The sequence below is a fragment of the Dreissena polymorpha genome, chromosome 7 (genome assembly GCF_020536995.1).
Source record: "Dreissena polymorpha isolate Duluth1 chromosome 7, UMN_Dpol_1.0, whole genome shotgun sequence".
In the NCBI taxonomy this organism is placed as follows: Eukaryota; Metazoa; Mollusca; class Bivalvia; order Myida; family Dreissenidae; genus Dreissena; species Dreissena polymorpha.
Window position 1 is genome coordinate 9,438,712 of NC_068361.1, and position 22,537 is coordinate 9,461,248.

The 22,537-nt window shown below is 36.3% G+C and overlaps 2 protein-coding genes across 5 annotated transcripts in view; one reads left to right on the forward strand and one right to left on the reverse strand.

Moving 5' to 3' along the window:
* The window catches only part of LOC127838402 (box C/D snoRNA protein 1-like), a 380,290-nt gene that overhangs the window by 336,337 nt on the left and 21,416 nt on the right, over positions 1–22,537 (forward strand). The window contains exon 1 of one of the 2 annotated variants that reach the window (XM_052366131.1): positions 16,779–16,808. The exons of the other annotated variant lie outside the window; for it this stretch is intronic. The gene's annotated coding sequence lies outside the window, so the exon portion shown is untranslated. Of the gene's footprint in view, positions 1–16,778; positions 16,809–22,537 lie in introns of those variants that run through there. 2 annotated transcript variants of the gene reach the window in all.
* On the reverse strand, positions 437–16,297 carry LOC127838397 (protein mono-ADP-ribosyltransferase PARP6-like). 3 transcript variants are annotated; one of them, XM_052366115.1, is made up of 5 exons: positions 16,141–16,297; positions 9,889–11,197; positions 7,716–7,837; positions 3,219–3,398; positions 437–1,114 (listed from the first exon to the last, which is right to left on the reverse strand). In XM_052366115.1, the coding sequence occupies exons 1-5, from the start codon at positions 16,170–16,172 to the stop codon at positions 733–735; spliced, it is 2,025 nt and encodes a 674-aa protein (XP_052222075.1). In that variant the 5' UTR covers positions 16,173–16,297; the 3' UTR covers positions 437–732. The 3 variants fall into 3 exon arrangements, with proteins under 3 accessions (XP_052222075.1, XP_052222076.1, XP_052222077.1); XM_052366116.1 differs by lacking the exons at positions 437–1,114; positions 3,219–3,398 and adding exons at positions 3,701–3,986; positions 4,085–4,182; XM_052366117.1 differs by lacking the exons at positions 437–1,114; positions 3,219–3,398 and adding an exon at positions 3,703–3,888.

The following is a 22,537-nucleotide window of genomic DNA, read 5'->3' on the forward strand; positions in this document are numbered from 1 at the left end:
ACTTCAACCAAACAATCATACATTTATTGGGGGGGGGGGGTGGGGGGTGGGGGGGAAACGTCTGCACTTAAACCAAAGTGGGGGGGAAACGTCTGGGGAGGAAACGTCTTGGGGGAGAAACGTCTTGGGAGTGAAACGTCTTGGGGGTGAAACGTCCGTCGCGACGTATGCAATACAAGGCCATTCAAACTTACCATTTATGATTCTGATTAGAAAGCAGTCAAACCAAAGACGAGAAAGACGTGCAAAAATTGCGGAAAAAAACATGACAATAACAATACAAGTCCTGCGACAGGAAAAGTGTCCCTTTTGTAGAAAAAAACAACCACTTTGTTAAAAAGTGAAGGTCAAAAACCGTTAACGCTGTTGATGATTCTGAATCTTGTGCATCTGGCAATTTTATGCGCATGGATTTAAAAGGAGATTAATATATAGATACGTAAAAGAATTTACTTCTCTACTTGATCATTTATTTGTCGACCTTGATTGACGAGACCAGTTGTATGTATAGTCATAACAACAGCTAAGAAATATAACAAACACTTTACACACAAATGCTTACTAAATGCATTGCTCAGGTAAGCTTAAAATACATATTCAACATGGAAGCAAACCAAAAAGCTACTATAGGTTGATTATCACAGTTTCAATAAGAATACATATGTTTTTCATTGCAAAAGTTCAATAATAGGTAACTACACCAACAGCCAGCATAGTGGCATGATACTGAAGTCAGATGGCATTACAGGCCTGTCTCAACTGTTCCAAGATCTTAAGATCTGTTGTTACAACGCTACTGTCTGGCGCTGTTCCATTTTCATACACAAAGAAAAACCTTGTGCAGACATAGTCAGGATTTGGCATCACCCAGATGCTTTGATTCTTTTTAAGGTTTTTTCCAAGGACCACTTCACAAATAGCAATACACCTTATGTTATCACCCGATAAAAATCTGCTGCCATCAGTTTTCGACTTCTTGTCCTTTGGATTGCTATATCCCACCATTTGCGAGTAACCCATCGACGTGGAGGCATTTGGACTCAGATATATTCCTTGACCGTAAGCTGCTCCATTCACTTGAAATTTTGTCCCCGAAGCGTTTATAAGCCCTTGTCTGAAGACAAAGATGAAAATTGAAACAATACACATAAATTTGGTATTTATTGCTTTAAAAACTGCTTTTGTTTAAAGAAATAAGTTTTATTTAAGTCAATAAAACCTGTATTAGTGCTTGTACAAATAAGTGTTGATCATTCAATGTCTTTCAAACCCCCCCCCCCCCCAAAAAAAAAAAACAAACAACAACAACATGGCTTTGAACTAGTGACCCCAATTTCAATAGGGGTCATCTACTGTCCAAGGCTAATGCGCATAAGAAATATCAAGCCAATTGGTCAATTCGTTGACAAGTCATTGATCAGAAACAATTTTCACACTTATTACGACAATGACCTTGTTTTTGAGCTTGTTACCCCAATTTCGATAGGGGTCATCTACTGTCCAAGGCCAATGCGCATGGGAAGTATCAATCCAATCGGTCGATTCGTTGACGAGTTATTGATCAGAAACACTTTCCCACTTATTGTTCCAGTGACCATGAACTTTGAACTAGTGACCCCAATTTCAATTAGGGTCATATTCTGTCCAAGCCAATGCACATTTGAAGTATCAAGCCAATCGGTGCATCAGTTGACGAGTTATTGATGGGAAACGATTTCACAATTAGTGTGTTACAGTGACCTTGACCTTTGACCTTATGACCTCAATTTCAATAGGGGTCATCTACTATCCAAGGCTAATGCACATGGGAAGTATCAAGCCAACCGGATCAGTTGACGAGTTCTTGATCAGAAACGATTGTACTCTTAATGTGTAACAGTGACATTGGCCTTTGACCTAGTGACCCCAATTTCAAAATGGGTCATCTACTGTCTAACGCCAATGCACATGTGAAGTATGAAGCCAATCGGTCAATTCGTTGACAAGTTATTGATCGGAAACTATTTTCACACTTAGTGTGATAGTGACCTTGAAATTTGACCTTGTGACCCAAATTTCAATAGGACTCATCTAATGTCCAAGGCTAATTCACATGTGAAGTATCAAGCCAATCGGTCAATTGGTTGACGAGTCATAAATCGGAAATGATTTTTACACTCAGTGTGATAGTCACCTAAACCTTTGAACTAGTGACCTATATTTCAATAGGGGTCATCTACTGACCAAGGTCAATGCACATGTAAAGTATCAAGCCAATCGGTCAATTCGTTGACGAGATATTGATCGGAGACCACTAAGTGTGATAGTGACCTTGACCTTAGACCTAGTGACCTCAATGTCAATAGAGGACATCTACTTACCAAGGCCAATGCACATGTGAAGTATGAAGCCAATCAATCAATTTGTTGACGAGTTATTGATCGGAAACGATTTTCACACTTAGTGTGATAGTGACCTTAACCTTTAACCTACTGACCCCAATTTCAATAGGGGTCATCTACTGTCCAAGGCCAATGCACATGTGAAGTATCAAGCCAATCGGTTAATTTGTTGACGAATTTAGGATCTGAAACGAACTAGTCTAGCGACATTCCGAGTGGTCTACAGACAGACAGACTGAGTGTTATAGTGACCTTAACTTTTGACCTAGTGACCCCAAATTCAATAGGGGTCATCTAGTTTCCAAGGCCAATTCACATGAAAAGTATCGGTCAATTCGTTGACAAGTTATGGATCGGAAACGAACTGGTCTACCGACATTCAGACTGGTATACCGACAGACAGACCAACCGACTTAGTGGGATAGTGACCTTAACTTTTGACCTAATGACCCCAATTTCAATAGGGGTCAACAAGTTTCCAAGGCCAATGCACATGTGAATCGGTCAATTCGTTGATGAGGTATTGATTAGAAACGAACATACCGACATTCAGACTGGTCTATCGACAGACAAGACCGACCGACATCCATCAATACAATATTCCCCTTCTTCTCAGAAGAGGGGCATACAAATAATGAACTTTTTCTTACGCTGCTTTGAATTAAGAATAAGACATTTATTTTTTCTGTCATATAAATATATTTAATTTTTCTGTCACTAACAGTATCTTTTTGAATACAGACTGAATGTTTATTCCAGTTCTGTCAAACTCGGTGCAAAAATAAGTTAAGAGCCACATCTGTCATTGAAGTAACACATTAATTAAGAACTACAAACCTGATAATTGAATGCCAGTTCTCAATAGCTGAGCCGTGAAATGCAAATGTACTGTTATACTGCTTTTTGGCTTCATGAAAAACCATTTCCTTTGCAGGTGGGCTAGATATGAGAAGGAACTGGTGTTGCGTTTTCATGAACGGCAATTGCTTCTCTTGTGGTAGCTTGACAATGTGCGACCTGAAAGTGACAATGTCACACTAGAAATAAGCAGGGCTAGATGTGGCGTGTTCATGAACGGCAACTGCTTCTCCTGTGAGAGCTTAACAATGTGCGACCTGAAAGTGACAATGTCACACTAGATATGAGAAGAAACTGGTGTAGAATGTTCGAAAACGGCAAATGCTTTTCCTGTGAGAACTTGACAATGTGCGACCTGAAAGTGATAATGTCACACTAGAAATGAGCAGGGCTAGTTGTGGCGTGTTCATGAACGGCAACCGCTTCTCCTGTGACAGCTTAACAATGTGCGTCTTGAAAGTGAGAATGTCACACTAGATATGAGAAGAAACTGGTGTGGAATGTTCATGAACGGCAACTGCTTCTCCTGTGCGAGCTTGACAATGAGCGACCTGAAAGTGACAATGTCACACTAGAAATGAGCAGGGCTTGTTGTGGCGTGTTGATGAACGGCAACTGCTTCTCCTGTGAGAGCTTGACAATGTGCGACCTGAAAGTGAGAATGTCACACTAGAAATGAGAAGAAACTGGTGTGGAATGTTCATGAACGGCAACTGCTTCTCCTGTGAGAGCTTGACAATGTGCGACCTGAAAGTGAGAATGTCACACTAGAAATGAGAAGAAACTGGTGTGGAATGTTCATGAACGGCAACTGCTTCTCCTGTGCGAGCTTGACAATGTGCGACCTGCAAGTGATAATGTCACACTAGAAATGAGCAGGGCTAGTTGTGGCGTGTTCATGAACGGCAACTGCTTCTCCTGTGAGAGCTTGACAATGTGCGACCTGCAAGTGACAATACACTAGATATGAGTAGAGTAGGAACTGCTGTGGCGTGTTCATGAACGGCAACTGTTTGTCCTGCGAGAGCTTGACAATGTGCGACCTGAAAGTGACAATGTCACACTAGAAATGAGTAGGAACTGGTGTGGCGTGTTCATGAACTGCAACTGCTTCTCCTGTGAGAGCTTGACAATGTGCGACCTTACAGTAACAATGTCACACTAGATATGTGTAGAGTAGGAACTGGTGTGGCGTGTTCATCTAAGGCAACTGTTTCTCCTGTGAGAGCTTGACAATGTGCAACCTGATTGTGACAATATCATACTAGAAATAAGCAGGAACTGGTGAGGTGCATTCATGAACGGCAACTGCTTCTCCTGTGAGAGCTTGATAATGTGCGACCAGAAAGTGACAATGTCACACGAAAATAAGTATTCTGTTTAGGCTTTAGAATGCCAATATAGAACCTCAGAATGACTTGAGGATGTCACACACATAGTTCACACACTGCCTAGTTCGAATTAACATAAACATTAAAATTCAATACCTGAAGATAATGTCACACACTAACAAGTTAGGCTTAATAATGAGAATTTAAAACCTAAGATGACAATATCAGCACACTGCCTAGTTAGGCTTGAGAATGACAGACCTAAAAGTCCAAATGTCGCACATAGATCAGAAAACTGCTTAATGAAGGTTTACATTCACAATGAAAGTCCTGAACGTGGAAATATCACACATAGATCAGCACACTGCCTTGTTACGCTTAACAATCACAATTTAAGACCTGAAATTGAGAATATCGCACATAGATCAGCTCACTGCAAACTAAAGCTTTGTCACAGACGTGACGTATACCCCCACGTGCCGCATTGACACAGACTATTTTGCATGCTGTCTTCACAAAACAAGAGAATCAAATGTATGGCGATTTATAAGAATTATAATGCCATTATCATTTATGGCCATTTAGACCTTTGAACTTTTGAATTCTTTCGAATGACATGCCGTCCAATGACTGTGAACAAGATTAATGTACAGAGTCATTTTAAAATCTCACAATGATTGACATAGTTATGGCCCGGACAAGCTCATGTATGGCCATTTTTTACTTTTGAACTCCAAGTGTTACCTTAACCTTGGAGATATCGACGTAATTCTTTCGCACGCATGACACATCGTCCAATGATTGTGAACAAATGTACCAGGTATTTTTAAAATCTCACAACGAATGACATAGTTATGGCCCGGACAAGCTCATTTATGGCCATTTTTGACCTTTGAACTTTAAGTGTGACCTTGACGTTGCAGATATCGACGTGATTCTTTCGCGTGACACACCGTCCAATAATGGTGAACAAATGTGCCACATGATTTTAAAATCTCACAATGAACAATATAGTAATGGCCCGGACAAGCTCATTTATGGCCATTTTTGACCTTTGAACTCAAAGTGTGACCTTGACCTTGGCAATATCGACGTAATTCTTTCGCGCGACACACCGTACAATGATGGTGAACAAATTTGCCAAATGATTTTGAAATTTCACAATAAATGATAAAGTCTTGACCTTGGAGATATCGACATCCTTTTTTCACAAGACACACTGTCCAATGATGGTGAACAAATGTACCAAGTAATTTTAAAATCTAACGATAAATGACAAAGTTTTGGTCCGGACAAACTTTCGGTTTAAACCACACTTAGTAAACCCGTGACCTAGTTATTTACCCGGCATGACCCATATTCAAACTTGACCTAGACATCATCTAGAAACAACTTGTGACCAAGTTTGGTGAAGATCGGATGAAGTTTCGGGACAGACCGACCTACCGACAGACAGACCGACAAATTGACTCCTATATAGCCCCATTGCCAATGGTAATGGGGGTATAATTAAGGTTTTACAATGACAATACAAGAGCTCAAAGTGATAACAACAAAAAACGCTCCTTTGTAAGGCATGTAACCAGAAACAAAAAATATGGTAAAGGCTTATGTACATTTTGATCTATAACAATACTAATCTTTAGTAACAGTGACCTGATCTTTGACCTCGGGTGAAAAAAGGTTCATACATAATTCTATCCCATTGTCCTTTAAAAGTATTTATGTGAAAATGCGTTTTTCGTAGTTTTTGTTATATTATATTTACCAGAGTATTAAAACAACTTCTGATGTGTATGTCCATTTTGTAGCATTATTCTGAAATGTACTACCCTGCATAATTTGAAGACATCCAGGCAATAATTTGGAGTAGACTTAGTACATGTACCTGATATTTATTTGGTAAATACATAACAAACAAAGGGTAACCCTTTAATGGTATTCCAAATTGGTAAAAACATGTCTCCTTATTCAGCCATTTTTTCCCTTCTTTATAAAGAACCCGAAAAAGGTACTTTCCCAATAGAAGAAAAACTACAAAATTCCCAATTGCTGCTGAAAAATTGCCAAAGAGAAGAAAAATTTCTTCCATTTTCTTCCAAAAGTGCATTATCTGCAAGTTGAAAAATAACAAGATGCGTTTGTGAAACACAATGTCCCCCTATATGACGTTTGACTTTGAAGGATGACCTTGAACTTGTGAAGGATGACCTTGACCTTGACCTTTCACCACTCAAAATGTGCAGCTCCATGAGATACACATGCATGCCAAATATCAAGTTGCTATATTCAATATTGCAAAAGTATTCATAAAATAAGCGATTTGGGCCACATATATTTGACCTCTGACCTTGAAGGATGACCTTGACCTTGACATTTCACCACTCAAAATGTGCAGCTCCATGAGATGCATGTGCATGCCAAATATCAAGTTGCTATCTTCAATATTGCAAAAGTATTCATAAAATAAGCGATTTGGGCCACATATATTTGACCTCTGACCTTGAAGGATGACCTTGACCTTCACCTTTCACCACTCAAAATGTGCAGCTCCATGAGATACACATGCATGCCAAATATCAAGTTGCTATCTTCAATATTGCAAAAGTAATCATAAAATGAGCGATTTTGGCCATATATATTTGACCTCTGACCTTGAAGGATGACCTTGACCTTGACCTTTCACCACTCAAAATGTGCAGCTCCAAAAGATACACATGCATGCCAAATATGAAGTTGCTATCTTCAATATAGCAAAAGTTATTGCAAAATGTTAAAGTTGGCGCAAACAGACAGACCAACACACAGACCAACAGACAGACCAACAGACAGACCAACAGACCAACAGACAGGGCAAAAACAATATGTCCCCCACTACTATAGTGGGGGACATAAAAAGAGCACTGACACTGAACATTTCAAGCCAAAGTAAATGTAAATCAATATTTGAGTTGATTTGTGCTATTGACACCAAGCAATTAAAAAAACCCACATAATTCCCAATTGGAAGATTTCAGACGAGAATTTTCCCAATTTCAGGGTTTTCCTCACTAAGTGGCACAGGTACTTTTCCCAATTGGGGAAGAAATTTCGCTGTTATTAAAACTTGCAAATATTTAAAAAGTAGGAGTTAACAAAAATCAACCTATTGCTTGTTATTATCCACTGTACGAATGGATACATAAATGGATTGGTTGCATCCATATCTCTCTTCAGTGAAGCAGACTTGCCGATCATCTTGTCCATAGCAGGAATACTGTCAATCACCTGCATAAAATAAATTCACACATTCAAATTGAGTCAAAAGTTTTAAACAGCCAATATTTTTGTTGTTATTAGAGATACTGGACTAATATTATCATATGTTACTGCAGTAACAAGTAATGGTCGTGTTAAAGAGCAAGATTATGTTGCCTGTTTTACGACAAGGAAATTCAAATATGTTTCCATAGTTTAACAATGTATTTTAGTAAATATGAATGAAATTGTTTAACAGTATTTTCAATATAAGGTAAACGTCACATTAGATGATTTAGTGGGATTGATTGGTAAGATTGCAACACATGTGCTAGTACAAAAGTTGTGTATTGCTGCTAAACTCAATCCGGTCGTTATTTTAAAAATGGTCAGAACTACACTGTAACTCCAATATAGCGCGGTCAATGGGGTCCAAGCTGCGAAACAGCGTTATAACGGATCCGCGTTATAGGTTTTGAGCTCATTTACTGCAGGGCGCTATAAACAAAACAGGTATAGAATAACCAATAATATAGGTCATGTATATATATATTGCCATGCCGTGTTGACGCAAATACATGCATATAAACCGAATCGTATCGATAACAGTATACATACCGCTTTTCTTATGTGCACATTTATCCGATAATCCAATAAAATTGCAACATCACTTAAAAATAATAATCTTGAACATTAATGACGATATATGTTTAAGAAATTCGTAAACACAACCGTACGCATATATGCCATTTTCAGAAGTGTTAAGAGTACAGTGCATTATGGGGCAGAGATTTCATTGGACGAGCAACTTTAAATTTAGATTGAATGCAATACGACTCATGCTCAAAAAATTGTTATATTACGTCATACGCATGCAAAAAACGTGTTTTCCGGGGACTTTCTGATACCGCGCGAAAATGAAAGTGAAACTCTGTTAACAATTGCCGGTACACTGCGTTCGCATGTAAATAAATCGTCTGCATTATTTAATTTCTTATACACGAACTGAAAGAGATTAAATGACATAATACTAGAATGATAATAAAATGACAGAAAAAGTTGTTTTATACAGTAGGCAGTATATTTCACAGCCGCTCATTTAATATAGTCAAACTGCAACCATATAAAAGAAAGAATGTTTCAATCGTTTTGAATTACTTGAATTGTATAACTATCCCGCTTGCACTTAACTTATGGAAATTATCGCAATGAACCGCTCTGATGAGGAAAACATGTAATAAACACTGACACGCGAGTTTTTCACACCTTTATTGACATTACACAACAGATTAACACCAATTAGCTGTTGGTGTTGTTTAACCTCGAGGCGATTATAATCGGTTCAACGGACGGTTGAATAAAGCAATCAACATAACTGTGATTGCCGCCATCTTTGAATTGTCTGAAAATACATGAAGTTGCATTATACGGGTTTGAATCAGAAATAAAATGGAAGGTTGGAGAAAAAATGGGATCCAAGCACCCTCCGCGTTATATTGGATTCAGCGTTATAACGGAGCGCTTTATATTGGAGTTACAGTGTATCACCCTGCTGAGAGCATAAAAATAACAAGAGCACTACATAGCGGGTGCAGTTTTGAATAAATGAAAGCTTGTCAGAAGTTTTATAGTAGAGGTCACAGTGACCTTGACCTTTGACGTTGTGACCGAAAAATGAATGTGGCAAGTAGAACTCAGTAATGTGCATCTACATATGTAGTATCAAAGTTGTAGGTTGAAGCACTTTGATTCTAGAGCTTATAATAAGGTTTGATATGAGAGGTCACAGTGACCTTCACCTTTGACCTAGAGCTTATAATAAGGTTTGATATGAGAGGTCACAGTGACCTTCACCTTTGACCTATCAGGGTTTTTTCCCCTTTTTGGGAAGATAGCCCATGGCTTTGGAATTGGGAATTTTATCGGCATTTTCATGAAATTGGGAAAATAAATTCATTTTTAAGGTTTTAGCACGACGCGGTTGGCGGACTAGCTGGTTATGACAATACCTCGGGTTTTCTTCGAGCTTAAAATGACCTTCTTTGTGAAACATAATTATAGATTAAGTGCTTTCTAAATACCTTTTGCACTGCATTGAAGTTTTTCTCTTTTGGGTTAAACAAAAGCTCACTTGGATTACAAGGATCTACAACAGTAGGAAAGGGATCAAATATTAGCTCGCGTCTACTTGATTTGCAGGCAAGCCGTGTCATGTGGATAAGCAAGTCAATAACTTCAGCGTCTGTGGCAATGTCTTCAGCAGCATTGGCCATGACACCCAGTGTCTGGAATGCAAACACGCACAATTCCCTCTGGCAAACGGTTGGCTTTAACATCGCACTACTGTGAAATATGTGCCTTTCATCGCAAATCACACAGTATTCATTTACAGTTGGTATTCTTTGTCGAACATAACGGAAAAGTTGAACTAAAAATCCATCTGCAATACTTGGTGCAATTTGAACATCACATCCATCTTTAGTTTGTAAAGGCATCAAATTTAAATCCTCCATACTTTTGCTTGGACTTTTACTTCCTACGTGACTCATTGTTCGCTTGAAATAACTCCAAAACTTTTCCTTAGTGATTCCACCAGGATGTGATGACTGTCTCTTTACTAAACCGGACTTGTTCAGGTCTCTTGTAACATTGGAATGCTTGAGCTGTGTGTCTTCAGCGCCCATTGCTGACTTATCTAAATTGACATCAGGGCCACATTTATCAGGGTGCTCTAACAGTAAATTTGAGGCTTCAATAATGTGTCCACCAGCAATATTCAATGCATTTTCAGCTCTTGTTTTCTCAAACCCCATATCAATAAGCTTTGCAACAGATGTAGCACACTTAGAACTCATGTCTTCCACCTCCATTTGTGCAGACAATTTTTCACAATGGTTTTCATATTCATGGTATAATTGTGCCCAATGCTGAGTTAAATATTTTTCAATAATCTTTTGAATTTGACAGCCGAATCCAAAATTCTTTGTATTTAAAGGCTGAAATACTGCGATGGCTGGTATTCTTGATGACTCAATGTATGAACCTGAGGACAAATGAAGCCTCACAATTAATGGTTCACTTTTGTTCACTTTCCAAGCATCAGCAAAAATACTGTCAAGAAATCTTATTGGAATGTGTAAGTCCACATCAATCTCGTCTAAAGCAGCAAACCTTCTGTATTGTACAGAATTGTCACCATACAGAAACGTAAGTATATCTAAATCTCTATGCAAGAGATGATGCATTGTTTCCTCTTTGTGATCAGAGCTATCAGACTGATAATAGTCATCGTCTTCCTCCACACATTCATCACTCTCTATATCACTTGCAGCTCTTATATCTGGCATGGCATCTGCATAGACGGATACTTCAGAGTCACAGCTCACAGACCTATATATGTTAGACAAACCAATGATGTAATCAAGGAAAGCATACAAATCAATAATGTCACAGACCTACATATGTGTGACAAAACCAAGCATTGAAGGGGCCTTTTCACTGATTTTGGAATATTTTGAAGTTTGTCATTAAATGCTTTATATTGATGAATGTAAACATTGGATCTTAAAAGCTCTAGTAAAAAATCAAGAATAAAATTTTAAAAAGTAGCCGGTACCAGGGCTCGAACCAGTGACCCCCGGAGTCCTGGAGTTATTCTGAAGTAAAAATGCATTAGCCCTCTTGGCTATTCCGCCGGGTATACACAGTTTAAGTATTTTATACCTTATATAAGCAATCTTCGTTGTTTCGTAAATTTAAACGACAACAACAGAACTCTCCAAATTATTCAATTGTTTCGCGTTGCAACGCACGCTTTATAATTTTTAGGTTTTCAAATCGTCAAAAGATAAATATAATGGCTATATTGGACTATGGTAAACGTTCAGTAATACTGTTTCCTCACACATATCATAACTAAAACGAAAATTTGCGAATCTGAAACAACTTTTTTCAATTTTGTCAATTTACCAAACCGTGAAAAGATCCCTTTAAATCAAGGAAAGCTTACAAATCAATAAAAACACAGAATTATATATGCTTGACAAAACCAAGCATTTAATCACGGAAGCGTGCAAATCATATATAATCTAAGTGGCAGTGTTCTTCATTAAAAATTTGAGAAACCAATTGTAGTAAAAGTAAGGTCACTTCCAACAGCCTTGCTGTTGGGCTAGCTCTTTAGCGACGTGGTTAAAGTGTCTGACTACCACTCTGGAGGTCGTGGGTTCAATCCCGGCCTGAGCTCAGTATTTTCACAATAATGGCGACGAGGTAAAAAGGTACTGTGAATGCGGGAGTCGGTCTGAGCTGTTTAATGGTTACTGGAAGGGTCATGCGGTAGCAAGACATGCTGTAGCGGGCGTGTCTGGGCCTTGAAACATTAAAAGGGGGTGGAGAGTAGTAAAAGAAAGGTCACTTCCAACAGCCTTGCTGTTGGTCTAGCTCTTTAGCGACGTGGTTAAAGTGTCTGACTACCACTCTGGAGGTCGTGGGTTCAATCCCGGCCTGAGCTCAGTATTTTCACAATACAATTCTATTTTCAAAGTAGTCCGCGACTAAGATCTAAAACATGCATTTTTTTGGCTGTTTTAATTGATATTTTGTGGAAAAGTAACCGACGCCAAGGTTGTTAGTAACTGGTAAAATCACCGGCTGCCTGGGCTTCTGGATAACATTGAATAGATATCAACAACTTTAAAATACCCTTCAAAATTTAGGACCTGGGTTATGTAAGCTTTTGCCAGGGACAGACATTTTTATATTTGTAGTTTGCCAAGATCAATTTTGTTTAACAAGATTTAAGTCTATATGCTGACTTAAGACAAAACAAGGGCAATTTGTTTTGTGGATAATACTTAGTGAATTAACAGGGTTTTCCGCAGGCCATTTAACAGCCCTTCGCCGGGGCGCTTGAATTTCGAAATCAGAGTCCCCGGGGCGATTGAAATTTTCCGATCAGTGTATTTTTCAGTAAAAGAAAGTGGAGAATGTAAAAAAAATCAAGGTTTCTCTATCAGTGTATCAATATTCCCTGTTTTAAAAGAGCACTTGGCACCTACTTTCGCATGTAATCGCTATAAACACTACATGGGGTCATAGATAATCCACTGATAGGAGATAGCATCACGCGCGTATCGATTACCGTATTCTAGCCACATAACACAGTCATATATGCTGACAATGATGTATCACAGGAAACTCTCAGGTAACTTTCCAGTCGCCAAACTGTGATGTTCATCGTCCAATCGGTTACGCGAATGCTTATGAGGGCGGGGTTAACTATCGGCCAATATTTTATTGGGTGCTGGACGTTTCGTGCCACTACCAGTTCGTGCCACTGATATTTGTGTAGGAGGGCATTGGACGTTTCGTCCCACTGATAATATATAGGCGGGTAGGTGTGAATAATACCGTATAGGTGTGAAATCATAACAGAAAACTTTCGCACCTTTGATTGTAACATCTGTTCAATGGGAAAATAACATTTTTTACATTTTATTTCAAGATTGTTCAAGAGTCAATTTAAAAACAAAAGTGAATGCACACATACATTTTAACAATATCTAGATTTATTACATAAATATATTCAAACATTTGCAATAAATTGACATTAACAACATCAGAAGTGAATGGATACATACATTTTAAACAAAAAAATGCATCCTACCCAATCTGGTGGGATTATCTTGTGTTGGCAGAGATTACATAAATATATAGAAACATTTGCAATAAATTGACATTAACAATATCAGAAAATAAAGCATGCATACATTTTAATATCTAGATTGATTATTGGCCATTAAAGGCCCGTGTCGGTAAATTAAAGGCCGGAGTCGGTAATTAATTGTTTGCTAATTACGTAGACACATACGGCTAATTGAAAGTTTGTAAGTCGATGGTAAAGCATAAGCTAACTCTTTAAAGAAAAGGACCAACTTTATTTTAAATTGTATTATTGTTCATTCATGTTATATATTATTATTTATGTATATAATACATTCAATTCAAGCATAGAAAAAAACAGTATTTCAGGTTTTATATTTAGTAAACAATGAACTATGCACACATGTTTTTATACTAACAATAAATCATTTTATTTTATTATTACAAGCACATAAACATGATTCATAAAAAATAACAACACTTTATGCTTTATATTCATCGCATATAATACACTATTTACAAATATTAGTATACTAACGATAAATCATTTTATTTGTTTGTTATTAATAATTATAAATGTCAACATAGTTGTAATTTTCTACATGTATATACACCCCAATATCATTCACACCTATACGGCATTATTCACACCTATCCGCCTATATGTTATCAGTGAGACGAAACGTCTACCCCTTTTCAACACAAATATCAGTGGCACGAACTGGTAGTGGCACGAAACGTCCATAAACCATTTTATTGACGTCAGACACGAAGTAAGAGTTTATCGCAGCTTGATTATTAAGTTGTATCATTCACGTAATATTAAACCGGTAACTAGAACAGTACATTAAAGACGGTTTCGGGCATCATCATCACACCTTTTTACTGTAAACAAGTGTTACTTATGACACACACGGACTCTATATACGCTCCGTGTGACACATAATTAATACGAGAAATTAATTGCAAGTGGTAAGCAATTACTTACTTGTGGCGAGTAAGTTGTGCAAATAACTCCGGGTAACAATTTATGCGATAACAATTTAATTCCAGTACATGTATATTTCATCATGTCCATTTATTGAACTGATTCACCTCGTTTTTTCGACACTTAATGCGCTTTAACAAATAATCGTTGAATTTATTACGCACAATTGTAAATGTTTCGTTTGATTTTCAAATGAGCATCATCAATTTGTAATCCGAAACACGCTTCCGAATTTTAATGCTTACGCGACATTAACAAATTGTAGCGTCAAATAAACCGTGTATTATCCTTTGTATCAAGAAAAAGCGCGCGACAAATATGCAGACATGTAGAATATCGCATGGAAAGTGTGGATGTAATTTGTGTGGTATAAAAACATGAACATCATGTCAGGCGATTTACGCGTGTTCTTTGGAAAAGACGATACATGTAATTGCCACATAAATCTTAGCCAGTTACTTAGAAGACTGATGATGGCAACCGGACGTAATCCTCGTGGACAACGTGAATTTCATGCATAATTCCGTCAAAACATTTATTCGACTCGTAAAGTGTTTAAACATATTATCGTTGAATTCATAACGCAACTAATAATATTTGTTTACATCGCAAATGGGAATAATTAAATTTGTAATCCGAAACCCATTCCCGTATGTGGATGTTAACGCGTTTTAAATCCGAAACACACTTCCGAATGTAAATGGTACCGCAACGTTGAAATATTCTTGCTTCAAATAAGCGGTGCAAATTTATTTTGTGTCGAATCTTTTTCTCAATTAAAAAGAGCGCAAAAATTATGCTGCATGTACAACGTCGCGTCATTTGGGTGAGCATTGGTATATTGAGCGTTTTAACAAGCACACAACACGTCAGGGGATTGGCGCGTGTTCAGAGGAAATATTTCATCAAATCTATAGTCATTTAAAATTTATTTGATACTATAGAAACATGGCAAGGTTTGTGTAAAAGAAATAATTGAGAGCTTTTAACGTAAATATTTACCAGAAAGTGATTTATTAAAACGGAATAAACGGGATTATCGGGTAAAAAATAGAAAACTTGAAAAGTAGTAAGTAACTAAGTATACAGTTATAGTCGGCTTGAAACGGATGTATTGGGGAATCGTTCGAGTCGGGATTTTACAATCTATGCGGGAAAGTTTTAAAACAATTAAACAATATATATGTTTAAATGACTCTTTAAAAGAGTCATTGCGCACCAAATATGACGTCGTTTGACGCTGTTTTTCTTTGAGTTATAACGAACCATAGAACGTCAATTGACACGCTAATTAAAAAAATATCAACGTCGGGAGGGGTGTCACCCCCTATCAGCCCCGGGACGTCTGACAAAAATCCTGTGGAAAGCACTATGAATATCTTAAAAACTAAGGGAAAATATATATAATTAGGTGGAATATATTTAAACTAACTTAGGGGAAAATCTCCCTCAGGAACTTTGTGGATACGGGCGCATGGTTCGATCCACATGACGGGCATATTTTGTCTTACATTTTTGTCCTTGTTAATATTAAAATTTATAACTATTCAAAATACCACATATGTGAAGATAAATTCATTGACATTGATTTCATTTTTCAAAAGTAGGAACCTCTGTTATTAATAAGTCCATTTTAATTTCAAATAAAAAATATATTTCTAAGTATAAATAGAAGTCAAACCTTTCAACGTGTAAATTTTGCATTGATTCCATTTCCAAGACTTTGTGTTCAGTTGCAGTTCACAATAACAGCAGTTTAGTATTTGGCCCAGATCAGAAATTGCTTCCTGTTCGTTTTCATGTTGTTGTGCAAGTAACAGCTGGTTCCTCATTTTACTTCGATGTTATGCTAAAGAATCGTAATGAGCTGGAACCAGAAATATGGGTCAGAAATATGGGTCAGAACGGTCGTTGATAGCTCAGTGAGACAGAACAGAACAGATAGCTCAGTGAGACCTAATGTGGTACCCAACAAATCCTTCTTTAAGTTGACAATTCATTACATTAACAGTGTTCTTTACAGGGTTGCCATTTGTTCTTGACTCTCACATATAGTATACGAATCAGAGGTATATCAATAAATATTTACTTATAGATCTTTCTTAAAACAAACAAGAGAGAAGGAGAGAGAGAGAGAAATAAAACATAAAATAAACAATAAATATTGGTTTATATATCTCTACTGAATTGCGACAAGCAAACTTTCTCTTTTGTTGGTACAGAAAGCGTAGTTTTGCCACAAACAGTACGGTAGTTAAGTCTGTACGTGTCGTCTGAAAACTAAAGGATTGATTTGTGTTATGTTAGTGAAAAGTAACCGAAGTACTGTACGGAAGAGTTTCAATCCACGTGTGGAAGCACTCTGGATCAGCAGACGATTTATTTCATAAATCAATCTCTGGGTTAATGGTCGCCATCTTTCGAACTACTTTCAAAAGAACAACAACAACAATAACAGTAGAAGACAAGTTTAATTGCGAAAAGTTGAAAAATTTAGTACATGTGTCACGGTTGTTGAGTGAAATAGTGTTATTTTCAACTGTGTATGAAGCATGTGAACTGGTAGTGGAATAACCGAATTGTTGGTGGAAATGGAATTTAGAAATATATATCTAATAATTCATCATCGTGTAGAATTATCATCAGCATCATTTCTGTGGAACATTGCACTATTCAAAATACAAGTGTTTCATAGATATGGTGCTTTTGACATAGTTCACTAACCATCAAGACTGAAATGATTCATGCATACAGGTAAAGTACATAATTGAATTTGTGCAGAATGTTTATTTTTTACAAATTATTATTTAATTTGACCAATTTATTAAAGATTGATGGCACTGAAACTCAAAGTCTAAAGCTTAGTAAGACACTTAAGCCAGTTTTCTGAGAAGAAACAATACTTGTTCAGAGTATAGCAGGCTCATGCGGCCTCTGGTTTATTTATTTTGCCTCGGCCTTTAACCTGGGTCGCTTTGATTTCAGGTGTTTAGCCCCCATATCAACAAGGCTCTTGACCCTATATGTAGTTATTCATATTGTTTAAAGATTTTGAGAACCCTCACTCGGTGCCAGTGGGGATAAAACAGGGACCTTCTTATAGCTAGATGAATGCATCAAATATGCCAGCAACACTTTATAATCAATAACTTTATAATTGATGATTCTGCTCATTTAATTACATTACTAATTTACCAAAACAATGTGAAACACATGTTTATGCCCCCAAAGGAGGGCATATAGTGATCGCACTGTCCGTATGCATGTGTATATGGACAAGGCCTTCCCATACACACACAAATTTTGACCCCTTTGACCTTGAACTTAGGGTCGGCGTTTAGGTTTTAAAAAATGCTCATAACTTCTATTAAAGCGTTTATCGGGGGCGTATGTCATCCTACGGAGACAGCTCTTGTTTTTGCTAGTGTCCTCTGCACAAACCATGATATATCTGCATATATGCATCCAACCAAATCAGTAAAACTATTTGTCACTTAATTACAGTAAACTTATTGCATGTTAACTTTTCAACAATATATATATACATGTATATATTATTATATATAACAGATCTTGAAAAAAACACACATCAAACTTCAAATTGATTTAGTAAATTATAGGCTTTACTTGGTATTGTGACATTGACACCACTCATGCATGCGACTATACAATTATACAACTATGGAACACATTATTTATGAGAAATTCCAATACATCAACATATCGTCTCAGATTTAAGGCAGATAATCTAGTGCTTTTTTGCTGCCATTTTTACTATTACACATATTTTCATTTTATGTTATGATGCATTGATCTTGTTTCTAAATTGACCAAGCAATCATGTTAAACTTTTGAAGAAAGATGTTGTCTGATAAATATAGAAAATATAATCACTACAAAGTGAACAAAATTCAGTTGACTACTGTGACCAACAAAGATTTGCCAAAGAGCAATTCAGATCATGATTTAAATTAAATACAAGTAATATGAAAGTCTGCCTATTGGATCCCAGTTAAGACTTATTTGTCAAATCTGAACATTAATTTTCCCTTAGCCATGTAGAATTGGGGACTAAATACCATTAAGTCATGTAAAAAGGAGCAGGGTATAGCACGCTGCTATTAATCTCTTGAGCTTTCACATGAATTTTACGGGCAATTTTCATACAACAAATGATATTATATAGTGTAATGATAAAGCATTATGAGCACAAATTATATCTCTTACTAGTGGTGCAAAAATCTATTAAGTGTCATATTTCAAAAGAAAATTTATATAAAAAGGTATTATTAATTGTTAAAACGTTATAAAAGGTTATTTCAATTCACTAAAGCATTTAATTACAAGAACAAGTGCATTTTATGTCCATTACAATACATGTAACAGTATTGGCATTGTATTTATCTGCATTTGATGTATTTAATACACTTAAAAATGCAGACAAGACACACTTCTAACAGAAACAAATGTATTTTTTTCTGCATTTTTCCAGCATTAATACTCTTCAAGTGTATTTTTTATCATCCCAAATACACTTTACCAGGAAAAAGGTATGTTAAAATGCATTTTTAGTTTGTTTTAAGTATATTTTCAAATGCATTAAGACACTCTTTTCTTTTGCAAAAAATGTTGAACAAAAACTTGAAAATATTTAATATACTAAAGTGTTGTAATAATTAAAGTTTTGTATGAGCATCAAAAACAGTGTCAAATTCATACCAGTGCCTATTTAGTAGCAGTAGGCCTTATATGGTCTACTTGTGGTAGAAATAATGCATTTTGTATAATACAACATACATAAATTAAAAAATATAGCTGCCCATACAGTTCAATACAATGTTCAATTAACTACACTATGCAAAGTTGAAATATGACATCAAGCTTGGAATAATCTTTTCAATAATGAATAATATGCTGTTTTAATTTATAAGTGAAATAGACACTTGCATATAAAAACTGATTTTACATCAAAACTAAATGTTTAATTTGATTTTTAGCTCCACTGGCCAAAGGTCATGTGTCCATCGTGCATCCATGCATAAACTTTTCCTTTAAACATCTTCTCCTAAACTACTGGTCCAATTCTGATGAAATTTCTTAGGAATGTTCCTGGGGTGAACCTCTTTCAAATTTGTTCAAATTATGCCCCTGGGGTCAAATTTGACTCTGCCCTGGGGGTCACAAAATTGAAAATTTGCTTAAATAAGGCCTATTTTGTGAAAACTTTCAAAATCTCCCGTCCATAACCATTGGGCCTAGGGCTATCAAATTTGGTATGTAGAGACATCTAATAGTCCTCTACCAAATTTGTTCAAATTATACCTCTGGGGTCAAATTTGACCCTGCCCCGGGGGTCTCAAAATTGAACATATGCTTATATAGGGTATATTTTGTGAAAACTTTACAAATCTTCTCGTCCATAACCATTGGGCCTAGGGCTACCAAATTTGGTATGTAGTGGCATCTTATAATCCTCTACCAAGTTTGTTCAAATTATGCCCCTGGGGTCAAGTTTGACCCTGCCCCGAGGGTCACAAAATTGAACATATGCTTATATAAGGCCAATTTTGTGAAAACTTCAAAAAAATTCTTGTCCATAACAATCCGGCCTAGGGCTATCAAATTTGGTATATAGTGACATCTAATAGTCCTCTACCAAATTTGTTCAAAATTAATCCCTAGGGTCAAATTTTACCCTGCCCCGGGGGTCACAAAATTGAACATATGCTTATATAATACCTATTTTGTGATAACTTAAAAAAAATCTTGTCCATAACCATTAGGCCTAGGGCTACACAATTTGGTATGTAGAGACATTGTATAGTCCTCTACTTAGTTTGTTCAAATTATGCCCCAGGGGTCAAATTTGACCCTGCCCCGGGGGCCACAAAATCAATTATATGCTTATATAGTGCCTATTTTGTGAACATTTTAAAACTCTTCTTGTCCTTAACCATAAGGCATAGGGCTACCAAATTTGGTATGTAGTGACATGTTATAGTTCTCTACCAAGTTTGTTCAAATTATGCCCCTTGGGTCAAATTTGACCCTGCCCGGGGTCACAAAACTGAACATACACTTATATGGGGCCTATTTTGTGAAAACTTTTTAAATCTTGTTGTCCATAACCATTGGGCCTAGGGCTACCAAATTTTGTATGTAGTTACATCTAATAAACCTCTACCAAATTTGTTCAAATAATGCCTCTGGGGTCAACTTTGACCCTGCCCCGGGGGGGGGGTCACAAAATTGAATAAACGCTTTTAAAGTGCCTATTTTGTGAAATCTTTAAAATCTTCTTGTCGAAAACCATTTGGACTATGGCTACCAAATTTGGTATGCAGTAACATCTTATAGTCCTCTACCAAGTTTGTTCAAATTATGCCTTTTGGGTCAAATTTGATCCTGAACCGCATGTCACAAAATTGAACATTATATATACGCTTATATCTTGCTTATTTTGTGAAAACTTAAAAAATATTATTGTCCTTAACTCTAGGACCTAGGGCTACCACATTTTGTATGTAGTGAGATATAGTAGGCCTCTACAAAGTTTTCTCAAATTATGCCCCTGGGGTTAAATTTGACCCAGCCCAGAAGGTCACAAAAGTGTACATGTGCTTAAATAGGGCCTATATTTAAGTATTTGCACATGCAGAGAAATTTGTTTCAACCTTTTTTCAGCAGTGGAGCAATACAGGGCCATCATGGCCCTCTTGTTTAAATACTCAAAAAATGAAACCAGTTTCATGCTTGCATGAACACAGTTTATAAATGCTGTGAGAATTATAAAATATGTAAGTACTATAAATACAAATGCCAGGGAAAAGTGCTTTTTGTACTAAAAAATTTGAATGAATATTACAATAATACATTCTGAATACTTTAGTATGTAATAAACAGTTTTGTCTGAGAAAATCACTAAATTTTATATATTTATTCAAATTCACATAAATCATATTTCAAAAAAACATAATTACATTGTACTTCAAATCCTGTCACACAATACTGAAAAAAATGCACAGTTTCTGATTGTTATTGATTCTTTATAAATTTATACATGTACCATTTTTTAATCTTGATGCATCCTCAATTGTATAATGCTCTGGGTCACTGGTGTGATCCCCAGTGTGGGAGCATTCTTAAGAAATCTCCAAGAGACACCTAAGTACTGGTTCTAGGCCCAGGAAACGAACTCAAGAGCATTTTACATACATGTACGTAGTTAGTACTTTAAATTTAATCGAACTAAAAATGGGTTAAAACTAACAACTGAAACCCTTATTAATACATTTTATTTTGAATCAAGCAAATGTGCAAATTCATTAAAAATAATGAGTAAAATTTAAAAATTCTACTTTAAAGTAATCATGATAATTTAGATCTTAAGAATATTTAATGATGATAATGATACAATTATATATTCCCTAAATGATAAAAATAAAACATGTAATGTTAATTTATGAAAAAAACGTTTTAATTTTATCAATATCATGGTAATTACAACTAGATACAGGCAATTAGATCAGAAACGTGCATTAATTATATTAATGAACAACCCAGACATTTGTAGTGATTTATGGTCACTATTTGATTAACGTTCTATACATGACCTGTCATAAAAGGTATTTTTTAGCCAGTATTACAATCGGCAATGATAGTCTGTATTGCATACATATTCCAACGTCTATTATCGATTCGCTTCCTCAAACTGAACAAATATTTAATGTTTACATTGCGAAACGTAATGCATCTAGTTTCACTTTCGGTTTGGTTGGTTTTGTAAACACCGTAATTTCATCTTAAAAATTGGATGATAGGGTGATTAAATAATAATGGAAAAGTAAATCGCTTGGATAATAGGTCAAAATGCAACACAAATGAACGTTAATAGTGCTATTAATATCAAAGTTTCGGTAAAAAGTTTGGCGCTAGTTCAACGCGCATCGTATATAGCCTCATAACAATAGACTGACAACCTTTTGGGTAGTAAAGTAGTAATACAAGGCAATATGGCGACCGTTAGCCACGAGGCCTATCTTACGGAGGAATCCGAGATAGCCGATGTATCACGATTG

Bases quoted from the DNA above. Each gene is read 5' to 3' on its own strand.
- LOC127838397 (XM_052366115.1), bottom strand. From the start codon at position 16,172: ATGGAATCAATGCAAAATTTACACGTTGAAAG. The intron at 11,198-16,140 runs GTTTGACTTCTA...TAACATATATAG, and splicing joins CAAAATTTACACGTTGAAAG to GTCTGTGAGCTGTGACTCTG. The intron at 7,838-9,888 runs GTATTTAGAAAG...TATTTTATGCAG, and splicing joins ACTTCAATGCAGTGCAAAAG to GTGATTGACAGTATTCCTGC.